The 17,824-nt window shown below is 52.9% G+C and overlaps 8 protein-coding genes across 8 annotated transcripts; 2 read left to right on the forward strand and 6 right to left on the reverse strand.

Annotated features, from left to right (window-relative positions):
- Positions 1-1,720: 1,720 nt before the first annotated feature.
- Positions 1,721-2,254, reverse strand: EI97DRAFT_443573 (uncharacterized protein; the record flags this gene model as incomplete). Its single annotated transcript, XM_033799840.1, has 1 exon — positions 1,721-2,254. The coding sequence occupies one exon, from the start codon at positions 2,252-2,254 to the stop codon at positions 1,721-1,723; it is 534 nt and encodes a 177-aa protein (XP_033652538.1).
- Positions 2,255-2,494: 240 nt separating this feature from the next.
- On the reverse strand, positions 2,495-3,555 carry EI97DRAFT_84177 (uncharacterized protein). Its single transcript, XM_033803140.1, has one exon. It carries the CDS (start codon positions 3,342-3,344, stop codon positions 2,736-2,738), a length of 609 nt encoding a protein of 202 aa, XP_033652539.1. The 5' UTR covers positions 3,345-3,555; the 3' UTR covers positions 2,495-2,735.
- A 407-nt stretch (positions 3,556-3,962) lies between these two features.
- On the forward strand, positions 3,963-5,095 carry EI97DRAFT_84205 (uncharacterized protein). The gene has a single exon (XM_033803142.1). It carries the CDS (start codon positions 4,225-4,227, stop codon positions 4,825-4,827), a length of 603 nt encoding a protein of 200 aa, XP_033652540.1. The 5' UTR covers positions 3,963-4,224; the 3' UTR covers positions 4,828-5,095.
- Positions 5,096-7,487: 2,392 nt separating this feature from the next.
- Positions 7,488-10,345, reverse strand: EI97DRAFT_443574 (uncharacterized protein; the record flags this gene model as incomplete). The annotated part of the gene is made up of 16 exons (XM_033799841.1): positions 7,488-7,681; positions 7,741-7,820; positions 8,107-8,277; positions 8,679-8,707; positions 8,899-8,910; positions 9,063-9,112; positions 9,160-9,217; positions 9,303-9,317; positions 9,362-9,421; positions 9,566-9,623; positions 9,710-9,729; positions 9,775-9,833; positions 9,977-10,032; positions 10,116-10,133; positions 10,177-10,225; positions 10,270-10,345. 16 exons carry the CDS (start codon positions 10,343-10,345, stop codon positions 7,488-7,490), a joined length of 1,005 nt encoding a protein of 334 aa, XP_033652541.1.
- Positions 10,346-10,542: 197 nt separating this feature from the next.
- EI97DRAFT_84169 (uncharacterized protein) lies at positions 10,543-11,609 on the reverse strand. The gene has a single exon (XM_033803139.1). The coding sequence runs from the start codon at positions 11,507-11,509 to the stop codon at positions 10,955-10,957; it is 555 nt and encodes a 184-aa protein (XP_033652542.1). The 5' UTR covers positions 11,510-11,609; the 3' UTR covers positions 10,543-10,954.
- A 578-nt stretch (positions 11,610-12,187) lies between these two features.
- On the forward strand, positions 12,188-12,993 carry EI97DRAFT_84420 (uncharacterized protein). Its single transcript, XM_033803144.1, has 2 exons — positions 12,188-12,302; positions 12,363-12,993. The coding sequence occupies exon 2, from the start codon at positions 12,484-12,486 to the stop codon at positions 12,868-12,870; it is 387 nt and encodes a 128-aa protein (XP_033652543.1). The 5' UTR covers positions 12,188-12,302; positions 12,363-12,483; the 3' UTR covers positions 12,871-12,993.
- Positions 12,994-13,912: 919 nt separating this feature from the next.
- EI97DRAFT_451226 (S-adenosyl-L-methionine-dependent methyltransferase) lies at positions 13,913-14,739 on the reverse strand (the record flags this gene model as incomplete). Its single annotated transcript, XM_033800329.1, has 3 exons — positions 13,913-14,017; positions 14,053-14,593; positions 14,645-14,739. 3 exons carry the CDS (start codon positions 14,737-14,739, stop codon positions 13,913-13,915), a joined length of 741 nt encoding a protein of 246 aa, XP_033652544.1.
- A 684-nt stretch (positions 14,740-15,423) lies between these two features.
- Positions 15,424-16,980, reverse strand: EI97DRAFT_400981 (lipolytic enzyme). The gene is made up of 3 exons (XM_033796448.1): positions 16,828-16,980; positions 16,241-16,776; positions 15,424-16,177 (listed from the first exon to the last, which is right to left on the reverse strand). The coding sequence occupies exons 1-3, from the start codon at positions 16,954-16,956 to the stop codon at positions 15,607-15,609; spliced, it is 1,236 nt and encodes a 411-aa protein (XP_033652545.1). The 5' UTR covers positions 16,957-16,980; the 3' UTR covers positions 15,424-15,606.
- Between the last annotated feature and the right edge of the window lie 844 nt (positions 16,981-17,824).

Consider the following 17,824-nt stretch of genomic DNA (forward strand, 5'->3'; position numbering starts at 1 on the left):
AAACGTTACTCTGGCCTCACGAGGAGGCAGGTCCCCGTCTGGACTGCGTCTTCCAAAAGGTACGCTATCCCCCCCTCTCACATTGCGGGACGAAAACCTCTGAGGTCCCATTCGGAAGCAGACACGGCGCTAACTTCATTGCTGCTCCAGCGGCAACCTGTGCTTCATGCTGACTTGACCGACCATAGAGCAACGCTTTCGAGTCCCCTACCCCTAACGTCGAACGATAAACCAAGTCGTTTCAGCAAGGGAGAAGACGCAGCACTTCTGGCGGGTCCCGATCGTTCGAGCGAGAGAGCGGAGATAATGGTACACAGGAAGAAGTCAGGTCTGTACAAGGGAACTGAAGGAAGGCATCCATGAGCAAGGGGACAGCTGGTGTAAGACGGTCTGGGGCCGCATTTGGGAACTATAACTGATGTTGGGCGGACCTGCAGGCCAGTGGGAGATGCATGGAGTATCTGTAGCTGCCCGAATGCATGTGCTTGAGTGCCTGATCTTGAGGCAGTTGAGGACAAATCGAGGCTCCCCCTTGATAGTCATAATCCCAGATCGCAGAGGTGCCTCTCGTGCTTGGTTCCATGAATCTCCGCCTCAGCTGAGCAATGAGAGAAGCTGCAGGATTTGAAGTTGCGTAATCGAGTGCCTGACTCTGAGGATATCCAAGAGCCCCTTGAAGCTCTCCATTAAGCGGAGTAATCCCAGATCACAAGTCCCTTTCTGTTGACTGTTCGCATGGTTCTATGACTGCCGCTGCACAATCCGACCAGCCCCAGGCAACTCCAAATTGCATCCGGCGCACCAAACATGTGGAAGCTCCCCGGGGCCGGCGCTGCCAATCCACGTGACGCACCTGCAGTTTCTTAGTCAGCCCAGCTCCCCGACGAGTATATAAAGCGCTCCTCCTCCCCAACCCTCCTTCTCTCCTCCATCCCGGTGCAAGGGCTTTACGCGCGGCAGTGAAGATTCGTCTGAGCCCGTGTTATTGCCAGTTGAAAACTATCAACTTGACCGGCTCCTGTTGGCTTTCGGGTCGGCAGGGAATTTTTGTCAACACCTTGAGCTTTTTCATTGACGCGCATGGCTTGCTGTGCGGTTGAGGAAGAAGAATCTGATTGTGGAGAGCTGGAGGCTGGAGGCGATGCTGGTGGCCATGGTTTTGTTCATGTTGTGGGTACGCGTGTATATGTGGGCGTGATGTGGTGCTCAATGCTGTTGCTCTGGAGAGCCATGAGCCAGAGTCCCAGTATAGATAATTGTTGCCGGAGTTACAGTTCATGTTCTCTACGTCCTCACAATTGTAGGCATCGCCTTTTCAAGCAGATAAGGCATCATGGCGTGGTGTTGTGGAGCGGCGGCCGCATTTTGCTCGACGAAGCACGACGGTCGTCTGGCTGAGCGGCCAGGCCGGTCGAGGACGTAGAAGGCTCAGTGAGGGAGAGCGGCACAGTCGAATAATATGATCAAGCGCTCATAGTAGTGATATACTTGGTGTTTCCTTTCCTGTCGTGATCGAGTTGCGAGCGAAGGCCGCCAACGCCAACGCCACCTTCAATCCGCTCGACTGTGATCAAGGATCAACACTAGAGGTAGCGTGAGACCTCAATATACGTGCCAGGACGACGACGACCTGCTTCTGCGCTCCATCGTGATGTTGATATGGCGCTCTAGCTGCCGGAGGTGAGGCGCCTGCCGCCGCTGTGGGCTGTACCCAAGCCTCTCACTTCTGAAGCGCAACCACTTTCTCTACGTCAAAGGTGAGGACAGACGGCAAGAAGAGTCGTTCGACAGCTTTACAAGCGCTAATGAGAGAGAGCGGGACCCTTTCTGTGCTCCAATCTCGAGGCTGGATCGCGAGGCCTTCCGCCGTGCTGTTCGCATCCTTCGCTCCTGCTTCAGCCGACAGCCGCGGCCCCTTCCTACACCAAGTACGCTCCGGTTCGGGGACCCTGCTATGAAGCATTTGATACCATTTTCCGGTACGCTGAGCAGCACAAGCAGTATCATGACAGTCTCCAACGCCTGGCGTAGGGAATTTCCACGCCTGCGACCGGCTGCTGGGGCTTCTCACGCTGGGGCCCTTCATCTCGCCGCCAACACCACCCGGGCTTTGTCTCGACAACCCCACCACCACAAAGACCGACACAACCAACACCGACCACGACGACGACAATGGCTTTGTCACTCGGAGAGCGGCATGCACGTATGTGCTCGGCGAACTCGAAAACATCCTCGCCCCTTTTACACTTGGCATGGCGGCGAGAATGGCGGCTTCGGCTCAGCCTGGAAAGTAACTCTTTGGCCCACCATTTCGGCGGCTCCGACTTGCGGCTTCCAGCAGCAACAAGAAGGGATATAGGAGAGCGATATCAGTATCCAGCGCCATGTTCGCTGCCTTCACCGAACCAAGCTGTCCGTTCGGCCGGCGATGCAGTTAGGGAAGCTGAGTTTGAAGGTTCGGCTGACCTTGCCCAACAGCAAGAACTCGCGCCCCGGGATGAAGCTTTACATGAAGTCGCGCCTAGTTCCGCAACCTCATCAATTCTATAATAATTGCCGATTCCTGAGCGAGTTGATGCCGGCTGGCGGGCGATTGGTCTCCGCGCAACGACGCGCCAAGCCTCCTTCAGAACGACCTGCTCTACAACTTGTACACAAGCCCACATTGGGGCCCCCGATATAAAATCAATAGACTCAAAGTGCTTCGGGGTTGGGACAGCCTCTCAAGCATAGTCTCACAAGCGGCTAGAAACGTGCCTCGAGGAAGGCAAGATCGGGTTGGTCATTCGGCGGAGTCTGCTCAACACCAGCGTCCCATGTTTGAGGATCTCTTCACAACAACGGTATGATATGGAACGTACGAGTTCAGAATACTCCTTCCGGCGATTCGAGACCGCGTCCAGATGAGCCCCACGACTCGGAATGAGTCGCTTGAAACCTTCGGAACCGCTCGAGCGGCTAGAAATTCGAACATTATTCCTTTCGGTAAAGCACCGGGAAAGCCAGCGCCAGAGTGAATACGCTAACTCGAAGTAGGTTCGAAGGTCATTCGCAGGAGGAGCGAACTGTCTTCGAAACAAAGGCCCTGACGTGGAGAACAAAGACGAGCCCAAGTACCGAACCGCCCCGACTACCACCTTCACACAAGCGAACTTGGCGGCATCTTTTGCATCGAACGAATGACTCAAGCCATAGAAACGCGACAAGATGAGACTCTGCCTCTTCGATAGCTCCGACGCCCCAAAGGAATGATCGCATGCAAAATCATGCAGACAAGCAATATGAGATGGCCAACGGGGGAAGGCAAAGGCTCCCGCTGCCCAGACAGAGTCGACTGGTACCATACTGGACCCTCTGCGTCACGAGAAGCGGTAGAAGAGGGAGGCAGCGAAGACTCAAGGCGACAGATCTCGTTCCGAGAACCCTCAACCCGGCATACTTGCTGGAAGGTCATGATAACGGTTCTTCGGGTTGGATATGCCAATGCCGGCATCGAACATGGACATGACTTCATCTTCGAAGATCTGTCACCTCAAATCATGGAATTGATATCCAAGGTCATCAGGTCGGAAAATGGTCCAGCTTGAAGCAATTCAGTTCCATGTGGTATCCCGTAAGGACGTACAAAGAGACGACGTCCTGTTGCCCTTCCATGGCGCGTGATTGATATTTCGCTTCCCGAGCCCGCGGAGTTGGCCATCGCTAGAAGCAAGGAAGGAAAACCGATACGAAACCCTTGACAACAACACTCAGAGTCTCAGAACAATATGCGCGGTCGCCAATCCCAGGATGGTAGAGCATTGAACGTTTCAATGGCGCAACTTCGAGAGGTTGAACAAGCATGGACATCCGGGGAGTACTCACGTGGCTTCAACGTGGGACTCAGAGATCGAGGGGTAATAATGGCGTATGAGCATAAAGAGATAGTTGAGGAACAAACAGGCTCATAGTCGATCGGGTTACCGCGGATGCTGGATCACTTCAAGAATTGGGTGCTGGTGTTGCAATCTCAACTTCTCGAAACAGTATGTTATGCAACAACCAGCCTATTTCCAAGCTCATTGGTTCCAGGCCCCTAGAGTAGGAATTCCGTGGCTCCAGGTTGGTTCTCCAGGTTCCATGGCTCCAATCCCCTTAAGTCCAGGTCCACTGGCTCCAAGTTGAGTGGGTCCAGGTTGAGTGCGTCCAGGTCCAGTGACTCCAGGTCCAGTGGCTCCAGGCTACATGGTGTCTAAGGTCCATATTCCGGTTCTTGTTTCAAGACTCTTGTTCCAAGGCTCTTCATCCAAGGCTCTTGCCTCCAGGCTCTTTTCCCAGGCTCCTCTCCGGATTCTTACGATAGCTCTTTTCTCGCCAACCTTTCCCAGCAAAGGCTCTGGCTCCTGTCAGCTACGCTCTCGCTCCACAGAGCTCTCCCCTATATGGCCATATCCCCTCCGGTGGGCACTGTCCGTAAATGCGGCTTGCTTGCTACCGTTCTTGCTCCCAAGACAGCTGCCTATGTTGGCCCGTTGCAGCGGCCGACGTCGTATTCGCAGCTCCTCTAGCTCCTGCTACAGCGCTTGGAGAGCTACCGAAGTCTCCGTCATCCGATGGCGTGGCATCACGAACCTTCGTCAATCACGTTTGGTGGCGATACGGTCCCGCCTTCGTTCCTATCGAGCGGCATTCGTCCAAAACAGAGTCTGGTGTCGACGGTTGAGCACATACGTATATCGCACAAATGAACCGTTCGCTTTCGGCTCCCCAATGAAGCTGGTGGGAGCTGCCTTTCGTGGAGTGCATCAAAGCGGCACATTCTGTGATTTGTGCCTTGTGGAAAGATGATGCTGCGCCGGACTTTCGCCCACGTGCCCAGGAGATCGCAGACGAACCGTGGGGCCGACCTCGAATAGGTACTGGTTGTGGAACAAGGCATCGATCCTCAGTGGAAAGAGAGATAGCATCGCACATCGCAGCCATAGCCCATGAGCCAATGTTGCAGACACCGGCAGTCAATCAGCCCAAGTCGCAGGCGGTTTCCTTCCTCTCATGGTTTTCATTACAGCTTCGGGAGAACTCCGCTCTCGCAGTACGAATATCAGCAGTCGATGGGCGTTAGCCGGAAGGCTTCTCCTGGGATACCTTCCGTGGTCAGCGCTCGTCTCCATATTGGTTTGACACTGAGTTAAACCATCCATCGACGGAAGAGTGCATCGTACGACTCTGGACCGCGTCTCTGCTCATTCCAGCATCGCCAGCGCGTTGAAAGGCCGGTGTCATTCGCAGAGCATCTAATGCCTCGTGGCGACGCAGGCATCGGGGTATCCAAGCATGACCTTAGGAGGTTCAGCAACGTTTCCAGCCTTTTCCATCTTGCAGAATGTTTGTATGCGAATCGAACAAGGCTGCGCCGCCGCATATCCCACGGGCTGTTGCCGATGGAGACGTTTCGTGGACTTGCGATGCCCCGGCGCCAAGCCAGAGGAAGCGGTGCATATGTTTGCTGCGAGCATGCAGCTGTGCGCACGCCGTGCTTGCCGCAGAGATCCCTCTTCATGCTATTTTGCTATCCGGCAGACCGCTGGTACGGCAACATGAAGTGAGCATGCTTTGGAGGGCGCGGGGCTTAAGCAGAAGAGCCTGTTGTCACTTGTGTTGCGTCCGGCGTCTCCCGCGTCGCTGCAGGCGCGGGCATCGAGAGCAGAAGAGACGTGACGCTGAAGCTCAAGATGTCAAGCTGTATACTATGGTAGCCGGGCGTTTCGATCGTGATGTTGCTGTTCTGCGTGAGGGAGGTGATGAGGATGCGAAGGCGCAATCCAGCCAGCAACAAGCTTGGGTGGCTCTCGCAGTACTGCATCGGGAAGCACTGCTGAACCGTATTCGAGCCTGTTCCAAGTCCCTTCCTTTGCTTCAGAAGGCACTTCGAAGGTTGTCGGCAACCGTGCTGGATGGGGAGGAGCGCGTCGGTGCGAGGAGAAGCCGCGGGCTCGCACCTGTCTGGATCGCCAGGCGATCGCCAAAGTATGCTGTGGCCAGCGGTTGAAAGACTCAGAAGGCCCATGATAGCAAGCTCTCGTGGATTAAAGCCGGTCGTTTGGGAGCAATCTCCGACGTCAACTGGTTGATCGTGGAGATGGTGTCGCTGGAGAAGAAAGAGGTTCCGCACAAGCCAAGGTGAAGCGGCGGACCAGCTCACGAAGATAACCCCCCTGCGTGCACATCCTGAAAAGCATCCATACCATCGTACAAATACCGCGGAATGTGTAGTGATCGCCGTATCCTTAAGCTCTCAAAAGGCATCCATCTGGTGCGGCGGAAGCAGTGAGCAGCGTCGATAACCTGGCGTCAGAAAGCAGAGGGCGCAGAAGGCAAGGGTGGAGATCGAGAACTGAGACAACCAAGCCCCAAGACCGAGCAGCCACTCAAAGTATAATCATCGCCATGCCATGAGCTACTGTATCACGTTCAGTGGCAAATGTTCTTTTCTGGCCTTTCTGTCGGCAGGAAGATTCAAGCATAATTCTGCAGGCTTTGAACAAACAACCGACTATGAAGTCGGTGCCATTCGGCCAAGAGCCGCAGGTCGTGAAGCATACAGAATCCGCCAGCCTCCTAGGAAGTGTACTGCAGGCCGCCGCCAAAAGCAAAGGAATGCTTGAGGGAGAGGAAGGTCCTTCTCACCTTGCCATAATGATTCGATGCCGCAAATGAATCAGGGACGGGAGCTAAGCATGGCACTCCTGCTCTGGTGATCTCTCCTGCGTCTGCAGTCCAGTCTGTTTACCAGGTGTCCTTTGACGCCCATGGGAACTGAGCGTGTCCTCTATTCATTTTCAGAAGTCTACAGTTTGCACTATTCTCGTGCATTCGGCTCTGTGACATTCAAGCCCTGTGCTCTTCAATCAGAAACACGAACAGATGGAGAGAATCGCGGGGAGTGCTCTGACCATTATTAAACTATGGCACTGTCTTAGGCCAGCAGAGCCAATGATCCTGCCCAGCATACCGCATGAAATAGGATCACATAATCCATTTGGACAACTTTTAAGATATCAATGATCCAGCTTTGGCAGAGGCACAGGGCTCTCTGCAAGTATTGCGGAGAAGATCAGTCTGAACATGCTTTCCTTACACTGAAACACTTGACTAATGTTTGGAGACGCAGACTCGTGCAGCAAAAGCTCCAACTCTTCTGCTCAAGGCTTGTGGTCGAAAGCATTGGCTCGCGATGGCTCTCAGATGAAAAGCGCCTGAATGATGGCAGGAAGATCACTTCTACGATAGTGGCACACTGTGCGCCTTCCTGATGATAACCGGTGCAGCAAGGCTATGAACTATCCGCAGACCGAAAGAATCGATGAATTTTGATGAAACAAGCAATGGGGGAAGGATCTCTCATTTGAACGACGTGGAATTCAGGTGGTCCCAGCGCGGCTAAAATTCTGACACCGTTCCCAGCCAAGCGTCAGCCCCACTCAGGCTTCAACACCAAAATTCCAACCTCACCTCTTAAACACCATTACCCCCAGCAACTCCACGGCCACCCCGCATGTCCTGGAAGGGATACGCATATGTTTCCCACCAAAAGTAGCCTTTTCCGATGATATGGGCTCAAATCCGCCGATGAAATTCCGCTTCCCCACCCCGAGATATTCCAGAACACGAGGAAATGCCGCACGCAACAAACCATCATAGTCTACGAGCATGCACACAAGTACTTTCGGGAGTCCCGCTTCGGTATGAGAAGACACAAACCTCTCCGGATGGCACCGTTCACACATGTCAACAATGTTCGAGGACGGCTGTATACCGGCCCGGAATCCATGCACATAACACTTCACGTGTATGAGCAAATGCAAGAGATGGAGCTTTGTCCTGCTACAGTGTCGATTGCCTATACCACGTCGAATACTAAAATCCGTATGCCGGGGCATGGATGAACATATCCGGGATACTTCCTCTTGTAGTCCAAACCAAGCCAGCCCTCGCGTCGTGACCTTCCGTTTGTACCGTGTTTGGTCGATCGATGGTTGGACGAGTTCGAATCTGACTCGATCGAAACCCGTGGAACTCCTCTACTGATGTCAGTGCTTATCCGAATATGGGAACCTGGCTACTTACTCGAGCTTCCGTGCCACTAGCCACCATCCAGATCGTAGTTCAAATTTCCAGACGTCATCCACGAGTTCAACCGCGCTGCGCCCCACGCCTACGGGGTCCCAGGACAAGCTTCCGAATGGGTGGTTGCTGGCTCCGACAGCTGCTGGGTTCGGGAATATGGGTGCCGGACACCTACTGACAGCAGCAGCGGACAGTATCTTACTCGGATGATCTCGGGAGGCGGAGGGTTTTTGTCGTGTCGCCAAAGTGAGATCATACCTCTCTGCGTTAGTCGTCTCCGGCAGACGTCCAGGGGGCACCGCGTGGAGATGTCAGAAGAGGATTTGTTGAGCCCCCCAAAAAAGATATCGCCTAACCCACAAAATGTCCGCGCACTTTTCAGCCAAGCAGCCACAGGTTCAGGCATGCCGGTTTGGAAAGAGGTGGCGGTCCTAGCTGTTTACTCTTCAAGATGTCTCCACACGAGGAAGACTCTCCCTATTCGATGCCACGGAACTATGAGAAGCTCAGACACGAAGTTTGGGAGACTTGAATATAACAGCACCGATGAAGATGAAGCCAGTAGCACCCACGTGTCGAACGCTTCAAGACCAGTAATCCACTGAACAGGATTGCAGCTAGTGTAAGCGTTCATTTCTCTGTTTCTTCAGGTGCTGTCAAGGAGACGCAAGATATAGGCCAGTCCTCACTTCATGATGAAGCGAACCGGAATCAAGCTCTCCATGGATAGCTCAAGTTAGCGTTCCCCGGTGTTGCTAGAACACCGGAATCAAAGGTTGCCGGAGCACTTACCTGGTTCTCGGACTATGCAACGATCAGTATCAGCATATATGGTGGATTCAGGGCACATACCGGATATTGCGTCGGGAATCTCCAACACATTAACCACCCTCCCAACCACTAGGGTTTACCTAGTACACCAGTCAGTATCAGTCCCCATCGGGGGACGGGGTTACCTGGATTAAGGGACGACACGGATCGATCCCCATTCCTCCGATGAGGTTTTCTACGCTACGGTCAGCGAGAGTTTCATTACCCGCTCGGAGTACTTACCAGTAGTTCGCAATGAGGAACTCAAGATAATGTGCCCACCCGCCCTCCCATTGCAGACCTACTTCATCAGTCAGTATGAGTTCGAATGCGGAAGGGGATTACCTGGTTGAGAAGAGAGCGGCTGCACGACTTTGGCCACCCACCCACCCACTGTATGCCTACATTACAGGTCAGTATGAATTGGGATGGGGGAGGGAGTTACCTGGTTCGAAGGAAAGCGTCTGTGGAGAAGACATTGGCCACCCACCCACCCACTATGGACCTGCATCAGCAGTCAGTATGAGTTAAGACGAGGGAAGGGATTACCTTGTTCAAAAGGACGTCGGTTCGCCCACCCACCCACCCACCCGCTGAAGCATACCTAAGAAACTTGTCACCATGGGCCATCGCTACGGAAGGGGATTACCTGATATATAATTCGAGCGGTTGCAAGTGGACCACCCACCCTCCCACTGATCATCGACCTACGACAGCTGTCAGCAAGAGCCCATGCGAGGAAATGGGATTACCTGGTATAAAATTCGAGCGGTTATGTTCTTCGGCCACCCACCCAACCACTGAAGTATATACCTACAACGGCTGTTAGCTTAGGTTCGTGCAGCGAAAGGTGAATACCTGATCCAAAAGCGACGGATATGTTCTTTGGCCACCCTCCCTCCCACAACAAGAAATACCTGGAACATTGGTCAGTGACATTCTTGTGGCGGAAGAGGTTTACCTGTTTAAAAGAGAGCGATAACGTCGGCCACCCTCCCTCCCACGAGATGAAATCCCTGGAATACTGGTCAGCGAGGTCCTTTCAATGCAGGGAGAATACCTGTTCTAAGAGAGCGGAATATCCGTTGGCCGCCCACCCTCCCAGTTTCAAAATACCTAGAACTCCAGTCAGCATATGTCCCTGCGAGGGAAGGAGATCACCTTGTTCAACAAAAGAGCAATATCCTTCGGCCACCCACCCACCCGCTGAATGATACCTAGCCACTGGTCAGCAGAGTTCTCGTGGCGGAAGGGGTTTACCTGATTGTAGGAGAGAAATGATACCGCCCACCCGCCCGCTGAAGAATACCTAGGTGTTGATCAGCATGAGTCGTTATAGCGGAGGAGGCTTACCTGGTTCAAAAGAAGACGCGACTTGGCCACCCACCCACCCGCTGAAGGCTACCTGGATACTAGTTAGCGGAGTCATGGCGAGGGAAGGAGCTTATCTGATTGAAGAGAATGGTAAAGTCCACCCTCCCACCCTCGCACGGAAAGTATAACTGGAATTTGGTGAGCGGAGTTCTCCCGAGGAGTGGGTTTACGTGGCTGAAGAACAGAGATTGAGCGGGCGTCCGCCGATTTATCCACCGAGGTTCCCTGGAACACTGCGTCAGTAAGAGCTATCATTGGGAGAAGGTCCTATGGTTCATTACTTGATTGTTGAGAAGCGATATGATATCCCACCGACCGCTCACCCGATGGAAACCTAGTTCAAACGTCAGTAAGAGATATTGCAGAGGAAGGGCTTGCCTTGTTCATGAACGAAGAATTCCAAATTACTCTCAACACTCTGGAGAGTGTCGCCATAGCTCGCCCCTTTGCCGGAAACGATCATATCAGTATGTCATTGTCGTCCACAACCAAGCTGGTAACACTCATGCTGCGCAACCCAAATCTCGGGGTGTGTTGTCCAATGTTTGCTCTGGGCCTCTCAGTTCCCAGACCAGGCATTCAGGAAGCCTTGCCGGTTCAGTTGGAGGTGCCCTTCGTCGCGACCGAGGACCGAAGTCAACCTTGCCGAGAGGCTGTGAAGGTCTCAAGACATGGACACATATGCGGACATATTAGCTGGCGGGACGAAACCAAGCGGAAATACTTGCCCGGTCAGAGAACAGTCATCAAGTACTCGTCGCCGACTCAAGCCCTTACTCTGAAAGACCACGCAATGTGGCGGCGCGTCTTCACGTTCACGAGTCAGACCAAGAAGCCTTGAAGTCTTAGCTGCTTCGAAGCCATGAGTGACCCTTGAGTTACTGGATGACAATCGAGCGCAACTCTGAGCTGGTAGAGTGTGGGCGTAGCGAAGCTTACTTTCGCCGCTGTCGCGTTGGTGGGGTGGCTGGCGGTCGGGAGCCTCAGCAGAGGTTATTCTACAGCGACCGGAGATGCCAGAGTTGCCAGCTCCCCATGGAGAGCAAGCTCGTCGTCTGGGATGGATTACCTGCTGTTGGCGTGCGTGCCGTGTCAATCTGGTGTTGTTGGTTGCTGGAGCAAGCTCTCGATGGTGTGCGTGAGCCACCCTCCCCCACCTCACCGCACGCCGCTGCAGCTGCTGCAAGGCGGAAAAAACACAATGAGGTGATCCAAACATACAAGAAGATGCTCCTCATCGCCAAAAGAAAGCGCAGAGAAGGTTGTGGTGGTGTTGATGGTGGGGTGGTGGGGAGAGGGAAAGTGAGAGAGGAGGAACAAATCTGAACAACAACAAAATCAGGGCGGCCGCCAAGCGGAGGACGACACACCGCGATGCTCATGAGGAGGGCGCTATGGCCACGCTTCTTCAGACTGCAAATCACGTTCTAATGCCGGGGAGAGGCTGTGCCGTGAGAGGATCGACTCCTGGGAAAGGGATGCAAAGGCAGCTGATCATACGCTGAAATGCGAGTGTGCGTCTCGAGAGCAGGAGTGATTGTAAGACGAAAGGAAATCCATCAGAAGCAGCATGCTGCCTGCACGTGCAGTAGGAGGTGGGAACCTTACTGTGAAAACGGGTGTATGATGCCTTGAGGACGGTGATTGGGGCAGCCAACATGGGCCGTGGCCTGGACTACTACCCGCCGGTAGCTGCTCATGTTCCGCCAAAAGACTTTTTTGGCCTATATAAACAGTTTATTGTTGGAAAACTATCGCCAGTGATCCCACACTGGCGTCATCCAGTGTGCGGGGAGGCCCGGGTGGCTCCGGTATAGTTGTAAGGACGTTGGCTAACTGTGTACAGGGAAATCCCTCACCGGAGGGTGGGAGAGTAGCGGGTTCGAGCCCCGTGAACTCCTTTTTGTTTCTTTTGCCTTCTTTTGGCGCCCGCGGGGTCCCTACGCCTTGTGAGGGTGCCGCGGACCAATTCGAGAATGTGTTCTGTCTAAATATTATTAAAAGTATTTTAGGTATTTATACATTAAGACCACTGAGATATATTTTATCTGCAGAGTAACGTATTTTATTAGAACGCATCTTAGAATTTCCACGAGTTAGCAAACATGGGTCTCAGTCTCCTCTTCAAGCCCTGAGATCCATGGAAGGGGTACGTTGCGTGGTGTGGGCGTATGACCGTATTTCATCTCTTTGATGACCTGGCCGGGCGGCTTGCTATTTTTTGCGGCTCCCCCAACACCATACCACCTGCAACTCACCCATCTCGCAGTGCACGGCACACAGCACTTGAGGCCCGCACACGAAGATTATGGGGGTACCTACTTTCCGAGATCTACAAGGACGACATGGGACACTGCGAGGCCGAATTGCAATCTCCGCAAAACGCTCGAACAGCAGGCGCATCCCGTGAGCAGCCCGCCAAAATTCCGAGCAGGGAGAGCCCCACGAGCTGCCATCCAGGTATCACAGGTCAAATCCGCATCTGCTGACTCGCTACAGTCCTCGCTCTCCCGCACGTCATCTTCTTTCGAAACCCTCGAGGCCGTACCCGGCTCGAAAAGCGCTCCGAGACGAGCCTAACCTCCGCATCCCAGATGAGATCACGATCGGGCCCCTACAACCCATACTACCCGAGCTTGCCAGCTTGTCCTAGAGTACCATATTGGCGCAGAAATCCCAATCCCCTCACACGGGTATGAGATTCGATCGTATGCACAGAAAGGCACCATTTGGGCCTTCTACCGACAGTCGTTGGCCATCTCTTACGGCCCCACAGCGTGTCATGCTTCAACTCAGCGCACACATAAACAGCGATGTCATTAAAGTATGATTCAACAGGCAGCGAGCGGTAGATTGAGTGCTCATAGTAGTTTTTCGTTTGTGACTCATGTGAGGACTAATAAGCCGAACGAGTCAACCGCACAAAACACAAAGGGCCGAACACAAACTTTGGAGATACATTTGGGAGATCTATGCATCTCTACTCCTGAATTATGAAGATTGCCAGTCGATCCTCACGATCCGAACATTCACGCATTATGGAGGGAAAAGCTCGATAGGAATCTGCGGAGCTCCAGCAGGCGGGAAGATCGATCCAAGATGGGCTGATGTGTTGCAGATACTTGAGCCCCAGAAACTGGGTCTAGAAGTGACTAACTCAATACTGACCAAGGACCAGGTTTTGCACAGATTTGGAGGAGTGCTTAACAATCTACATGTCCGATAGGCAGAGCTAGCGTCCTCCGCTGTGATGTCTCCGCAAAGAGCTGCAAGGAGAGGAGAGCTCGCTGTCTTCCTTACCTGACATTGATTTTGAAGATTTCCTATCATAACAGTCAGCCTCCCTTATGACTATGTTCTCATGAGTTCCAATGGAAGTAGTTAGCATTTCCATACATAGAAATCGATTCACGAGTCTACATTCAGACAATGCTCTATGGATGTTACGGAGACCGTTCCTAATGTCTTACTCTTAAGAATGCGACAGCTTGGGCCCGATAGGCCTTTTGCCAGAATCTAAGTCCTCTCTCAATTCTCACCACCTTTCCCCTTAAAGCCCACCGAAACATAGATATCCCACCTCAGATAGGCACCACTCTCCATATCCCCAATCGCCTTTCTCTTATACTCCTCTACCTCCTCCACAGTCCAATACCCGTCCCCACCCGCCTTGGCCAAATTCCCCAATCCTCCCATCACAGCCCCAATCCCAATCTCCGTAAACTCCCTCCGCTGCTCAACCAATCTATCCGTGCTCAACACCTCAACTTCCACTTCCTGCAGCCCTTGCCCCTCATACAGTTCCTCAAAATCGGGGAAGTCGAATCCGAAACGTTGGTTCAGTGTAGAATTCAGCTGTCGCTGGATGCGCGTGAGATGATGGCCCGGAGAAGACATAGGGCCGGCACCCCTGAACCCGCGAGAGACGAAGAAATTCCCCTCGATCCACTGGATAGCGCCGCCCGGTTTCAGCAACGTGAGGACATTCTGTAGCGTTTGGCGCCAGACGTCGCCGCCCATGGAGATGATGATGAGGCGGATGGCGATCATGTCGTACTTGCCGTGAAGCTCTGGGGGGAAGGGCTTCTTGAAGTCGCCGATTTGGAGAGTCACGTTGGAGGGAAGGGACTCTTGGGGAAGAAAAGCATCGGAGGAGATGTCGTAGCCGTCGAACTGGTAAGTTGAGGGGGAGACTTTGGCGGCCTCGGTCATCCAGATGCCAGTCCCAGTGCCTATGTCTGCAATTCGGGCGTTTGGGGGCAAGCGGGCAGAGATGATGGGGTGGATCAGGTAGCCGATGCTTCTGGGGTTTTGTTAGATGGTTTTTTTAATAGGGATGGGGAAGGGCAAATACTTGGTCCAGATGAAGTGCTGTTTCACGAGACGTTGAATTTCCTCTGAGGCACGTCCGAGCCAGTAGGGCTCGTCAGTGGGAGTGTTATCACCCATTTTCGTACTTGTGGTGGTGTTTTCGTGTGGTAGTTAGAATCTGGGATTGTAGAATGACAACTATGTTGGCCCAAGAGTCCAGATTTTATCAGAAGCTGCGGCGCCACGTCAATTAGACCGAAACTGTTACCATTGCCGGCCTAGACGCTTGTGCCTCGCTTCCAGGAAGCAGTAGCTGATCCGAGTCATCCTTGAAGGCCGCTACCTATGTACGTCGTGCGGAGAGCAACAGTGACGCCTGGCTGAGGATCTGAGAGCCTATCTCTTCTCAAAAAGCACGTCTACTGCCTAGATAGGGCTGGCATCAAACAGGACATTTGCCCGTGCATCAACGGATTGGGCTAACACACGGGTGTGACTTTGGCGTTTAGACGAAGATGGGACTTGACCCGGCTATGTGCCCCTGAAGTCTGACACATCAGTGCAAATGGATACATCGAAGTTGTTACGTGAATACTACGTACGTGTCAATCCGTACGAGTTTACCACAGCTTTTCATCTACATATGAATTATTTTGAGTCCACTTGGGAAGAACAGAGTGGTGGGGCTCACCCTTGTTCGGAATTGCACCCCACTCTTTACCCCTCACCGTGGGAGCTTGCCCCTGAATCATGAGGATTCCGGGATGACAATTGGGAGAAATGCCATCACGGCCATGAATTAGACGTCCGAAACGATTCGATGGGAGGTCTTCAAGCACATTGCGGTTGCCAGAGCCACTACTAGAGAGGTGAAGGCGCGATGAATGCAAGTTCTTTTTCTGTTGCATCCTGTGAGGCCATATTGGACTTACTTAACTTGTACGGTGTACAATATTTCTGTTACAGGCTCTATGTGCCTCTTACTCTTGACTGCTACGCCATCCTTCAGGACTTGAAAATCTCCAGCGGAAACCCGTCCGCCATCGTCTTATATCCGGCAGCATTCGGATGCAGATAGTCTCCGCCATGGAACTTGCTGTCAATCTGCCCAGGTGTCGACTTACTTTCAATCATCTTCGAAAAGTCGACAACATGTTCAAAGCTCTTACTCTCCAGGATCCACTTGTTCACACGCTGCCTCGTCGCCTCGCGGTTCCTGTCGCTATAGCCCTGCTGTGCGGGGCTTGGAGCACCAAAAGGCGTAATCGTTGCACCAATGGTGATCAAGCCAGCTTTCTTTGCGTCGGAGGTGATTTGCGTGAAGGCGCGGATGAGGGCGTCGCCAACGGCTGTCTGTGCCTGAGTCGAGGTGGCATCGTTACCGATGTCGTTGACGCCTTCGAATATCATAACGTATTTGACACCCGGTTGGTTGATAGCATCCCTCTGGTAGCGGGAGATAAGTGATGGACCCAGACCCTCCTTGAGGACACGGTTGCCCCCCGCGGCTTGGTTGCAGACGGCGATGTTGGTGTGGTTTGAGGATTGGAGGCGAGCAAGGACAAGATCGGGCCAGCTGTATGCAGCCAAAATGTGAGTGGAGAGCTCTTAAGGTAGTCATGCGAGGGATGAGACATACCGGTTGTTTTTATTATCGTCGCTGCCTCGACCGTCGGTGATGCTGTCACCCAAAATGATGAGAGAGCGAGTATCCTTGGGAACCAGTGCGTGAACAGCACTGACGAAATACCAATGTACGGACTGCGTGCCGCTAAAACTTGTCGCATTGACCTTGTTCCCAGACACAAACCAGCTAGTCGTCCTACTTCCAGGATGTCCTGTAATGCTGCTCCCGCTCTGCCCCTGCTGGCTATACAAGCTTACACTGATCATACTCTGAGGCTTCATTTCGAAATCAATCTCGTCGCTCACAACAACTTGCCCCTTGGGGACTGTGAAGCTAGTCTTCCCGCCCACCGTGATAGCCGCCAGAGGTGACGCTTGAATGCCGCTGACTCCCGCGACGGCCCCAGTTGGAAGCCCAACTGAGCCAGCAGTGATGGGAAGGTCGGAACCGCCAAAGGTGTTGGAGATGGCGATTTTGATCTTCGGCGCGCCCACGGACACGTGAAAGGTTTGTCTGAGAGTAGCATCTCGCATGGCGGAACCGGAGCTCTGAACCACGAATTAGTAGGCGGCAGATTAGTTATATAGTGCAGTCCGTACAAATGGCGATGGCGGCATGTTATTCTGTTCAACGAGCTGAGGCATGCTCGTCCATGTTGTCACCCAGTGCAAATCGTCCTGGCGCTCGACGGCAAGTCCATTGCCTCCTCCTGCCAGCGCAACAATCATGGCGAACGCTGCGCTAACGAGGGAAGCCTTGGCCAACATCGTGTCCTACTACGTTTCGAAAAAGGGAGTGGAATTGTAATCCGATTATTCAGGGTCGTCATCCTTTTGAACGGACTTTCGAGGTCACTGGTGGGGCCACTGAGAGCCGCATGCCCGGAGAGCGTTAATTGGAGTGGCGGAGTATGTGTAGGATACTCCGTATTTCTGGTAGAATAGTAAAACCAGATGATCCTCAAAGGGGCTATAGTATGGAAGTATGGAACGAATTAATATCGGTCGCGGGATACGACCGGGTATAAGTCGGCCATGACCATTGCGGATGCCAAGGACGCGGAAAAATTTGAAAACGTCGTAAAGAGCCATCCTGTGCAATCATGACTTCATGTTGGACCTAGGTCATGAGTCCAGATGAGATGGAAATGAGCAAGTACTTATAGTGAATAAGTGCTTGCTACACACGTGCTTGCTCCATTGATTGTACATGAGATGGAAGCTGCTAGATAACTCCAACACTTCAAGAGGTTCAAGAATGTTTCAGGACAGATGTTGAAAGGGGGAGGCCCGGATGAGTGGGAAAGTAGGATTGTCTCCATGACCACGAACATGTGAGGAGAAGGAAATCGAAACTTTGCCAGAGAGAAAAGAAAACACAAATAGGACCAAATACATGATTTCACGAGCTTTCCATGGCAAACCCAGCGAATTTGACGAAGTAAACAGACAGGTTCTTTTAAACACAGTTGGAGAACCTCGTCCTCATGATACGTAGCGGCGGCACTCTCTGCACCGAGTGCATGCCTGTTATTTATTATGAACAATCTAATATCAGATATCGAGAGCGGAGGAAAAGAGATGTTTAGTACGGGAA

The sequence above is a fragment of the Westerdykella ornata genome (genome assembly GCF_010094085.1).
Source record: "Westerdykella ornata strain CBS 379.55 unplaced genomic scaffold EI97scaffold_16, whole genome shotgun sequence".
Taxonomy (NCBI): domain Eukaryota; kingdom Fungi; phylum Ascomycota; class Dothideomycetes; order Pleosporales; family Sporormiaceae; genus Westerdykella; species Westerdykella ornata.

Bases quoted from the DNA above. Each gene is read 5' to 3' on its own strand.
- EI97DRAFT_84169 (XM_033803139.1), bottom strand. From the start codon at position 11,509: ATGTTTGGATCACCTCATTGTGTTTTTTCCGCCTTGCAGCAGCTGCAG.
- EI97DRAFT_400981 (XM_033796448.1), bottom strand. From the start codon at position 16,956: ATGATTGTTGCGCTGGCAGGAGGAGGCAATGGACTTGCCGTCGAGCGC. The intron at 16,777-16,827 runs GTACGGACTGCA...TTCGTGGTTCAG, and splicing joins ACATGCCGCCATCGCCATTT to AGCTCCGGTTCCGCCATGCG. The intron at 16,178-16,240 runs GTATGTCTCATC...GGCTGCATACAG, and splicing joins GACGATAATAAAAACAACCG to CTGGCCCGATCTTGTCCTTG.
- EI97DRAFT_84420 (XM_033803144.1), top strand. From the start codon at position 12,484: ATGACCTGGCCGGGCGGCTTGCTATTTTTTGCGGCTCCCCCAACACCA.
- EI97DRAFT_84177 (XM_033803140.1), bottom strand. From the start codon at position 3,344: ATGGTACCAGTCGACTCTGTCTGGGCAGCGGGAGCCTTTGCCTTCCCC.
- EI97DRAFT_84205 (XM_033803142.1), top strand. From the start codon at position 4,225: ATGGTGTCTAAGGTCCATATTCCGGTTCTTGTTTCAAGACTCTTGTTC.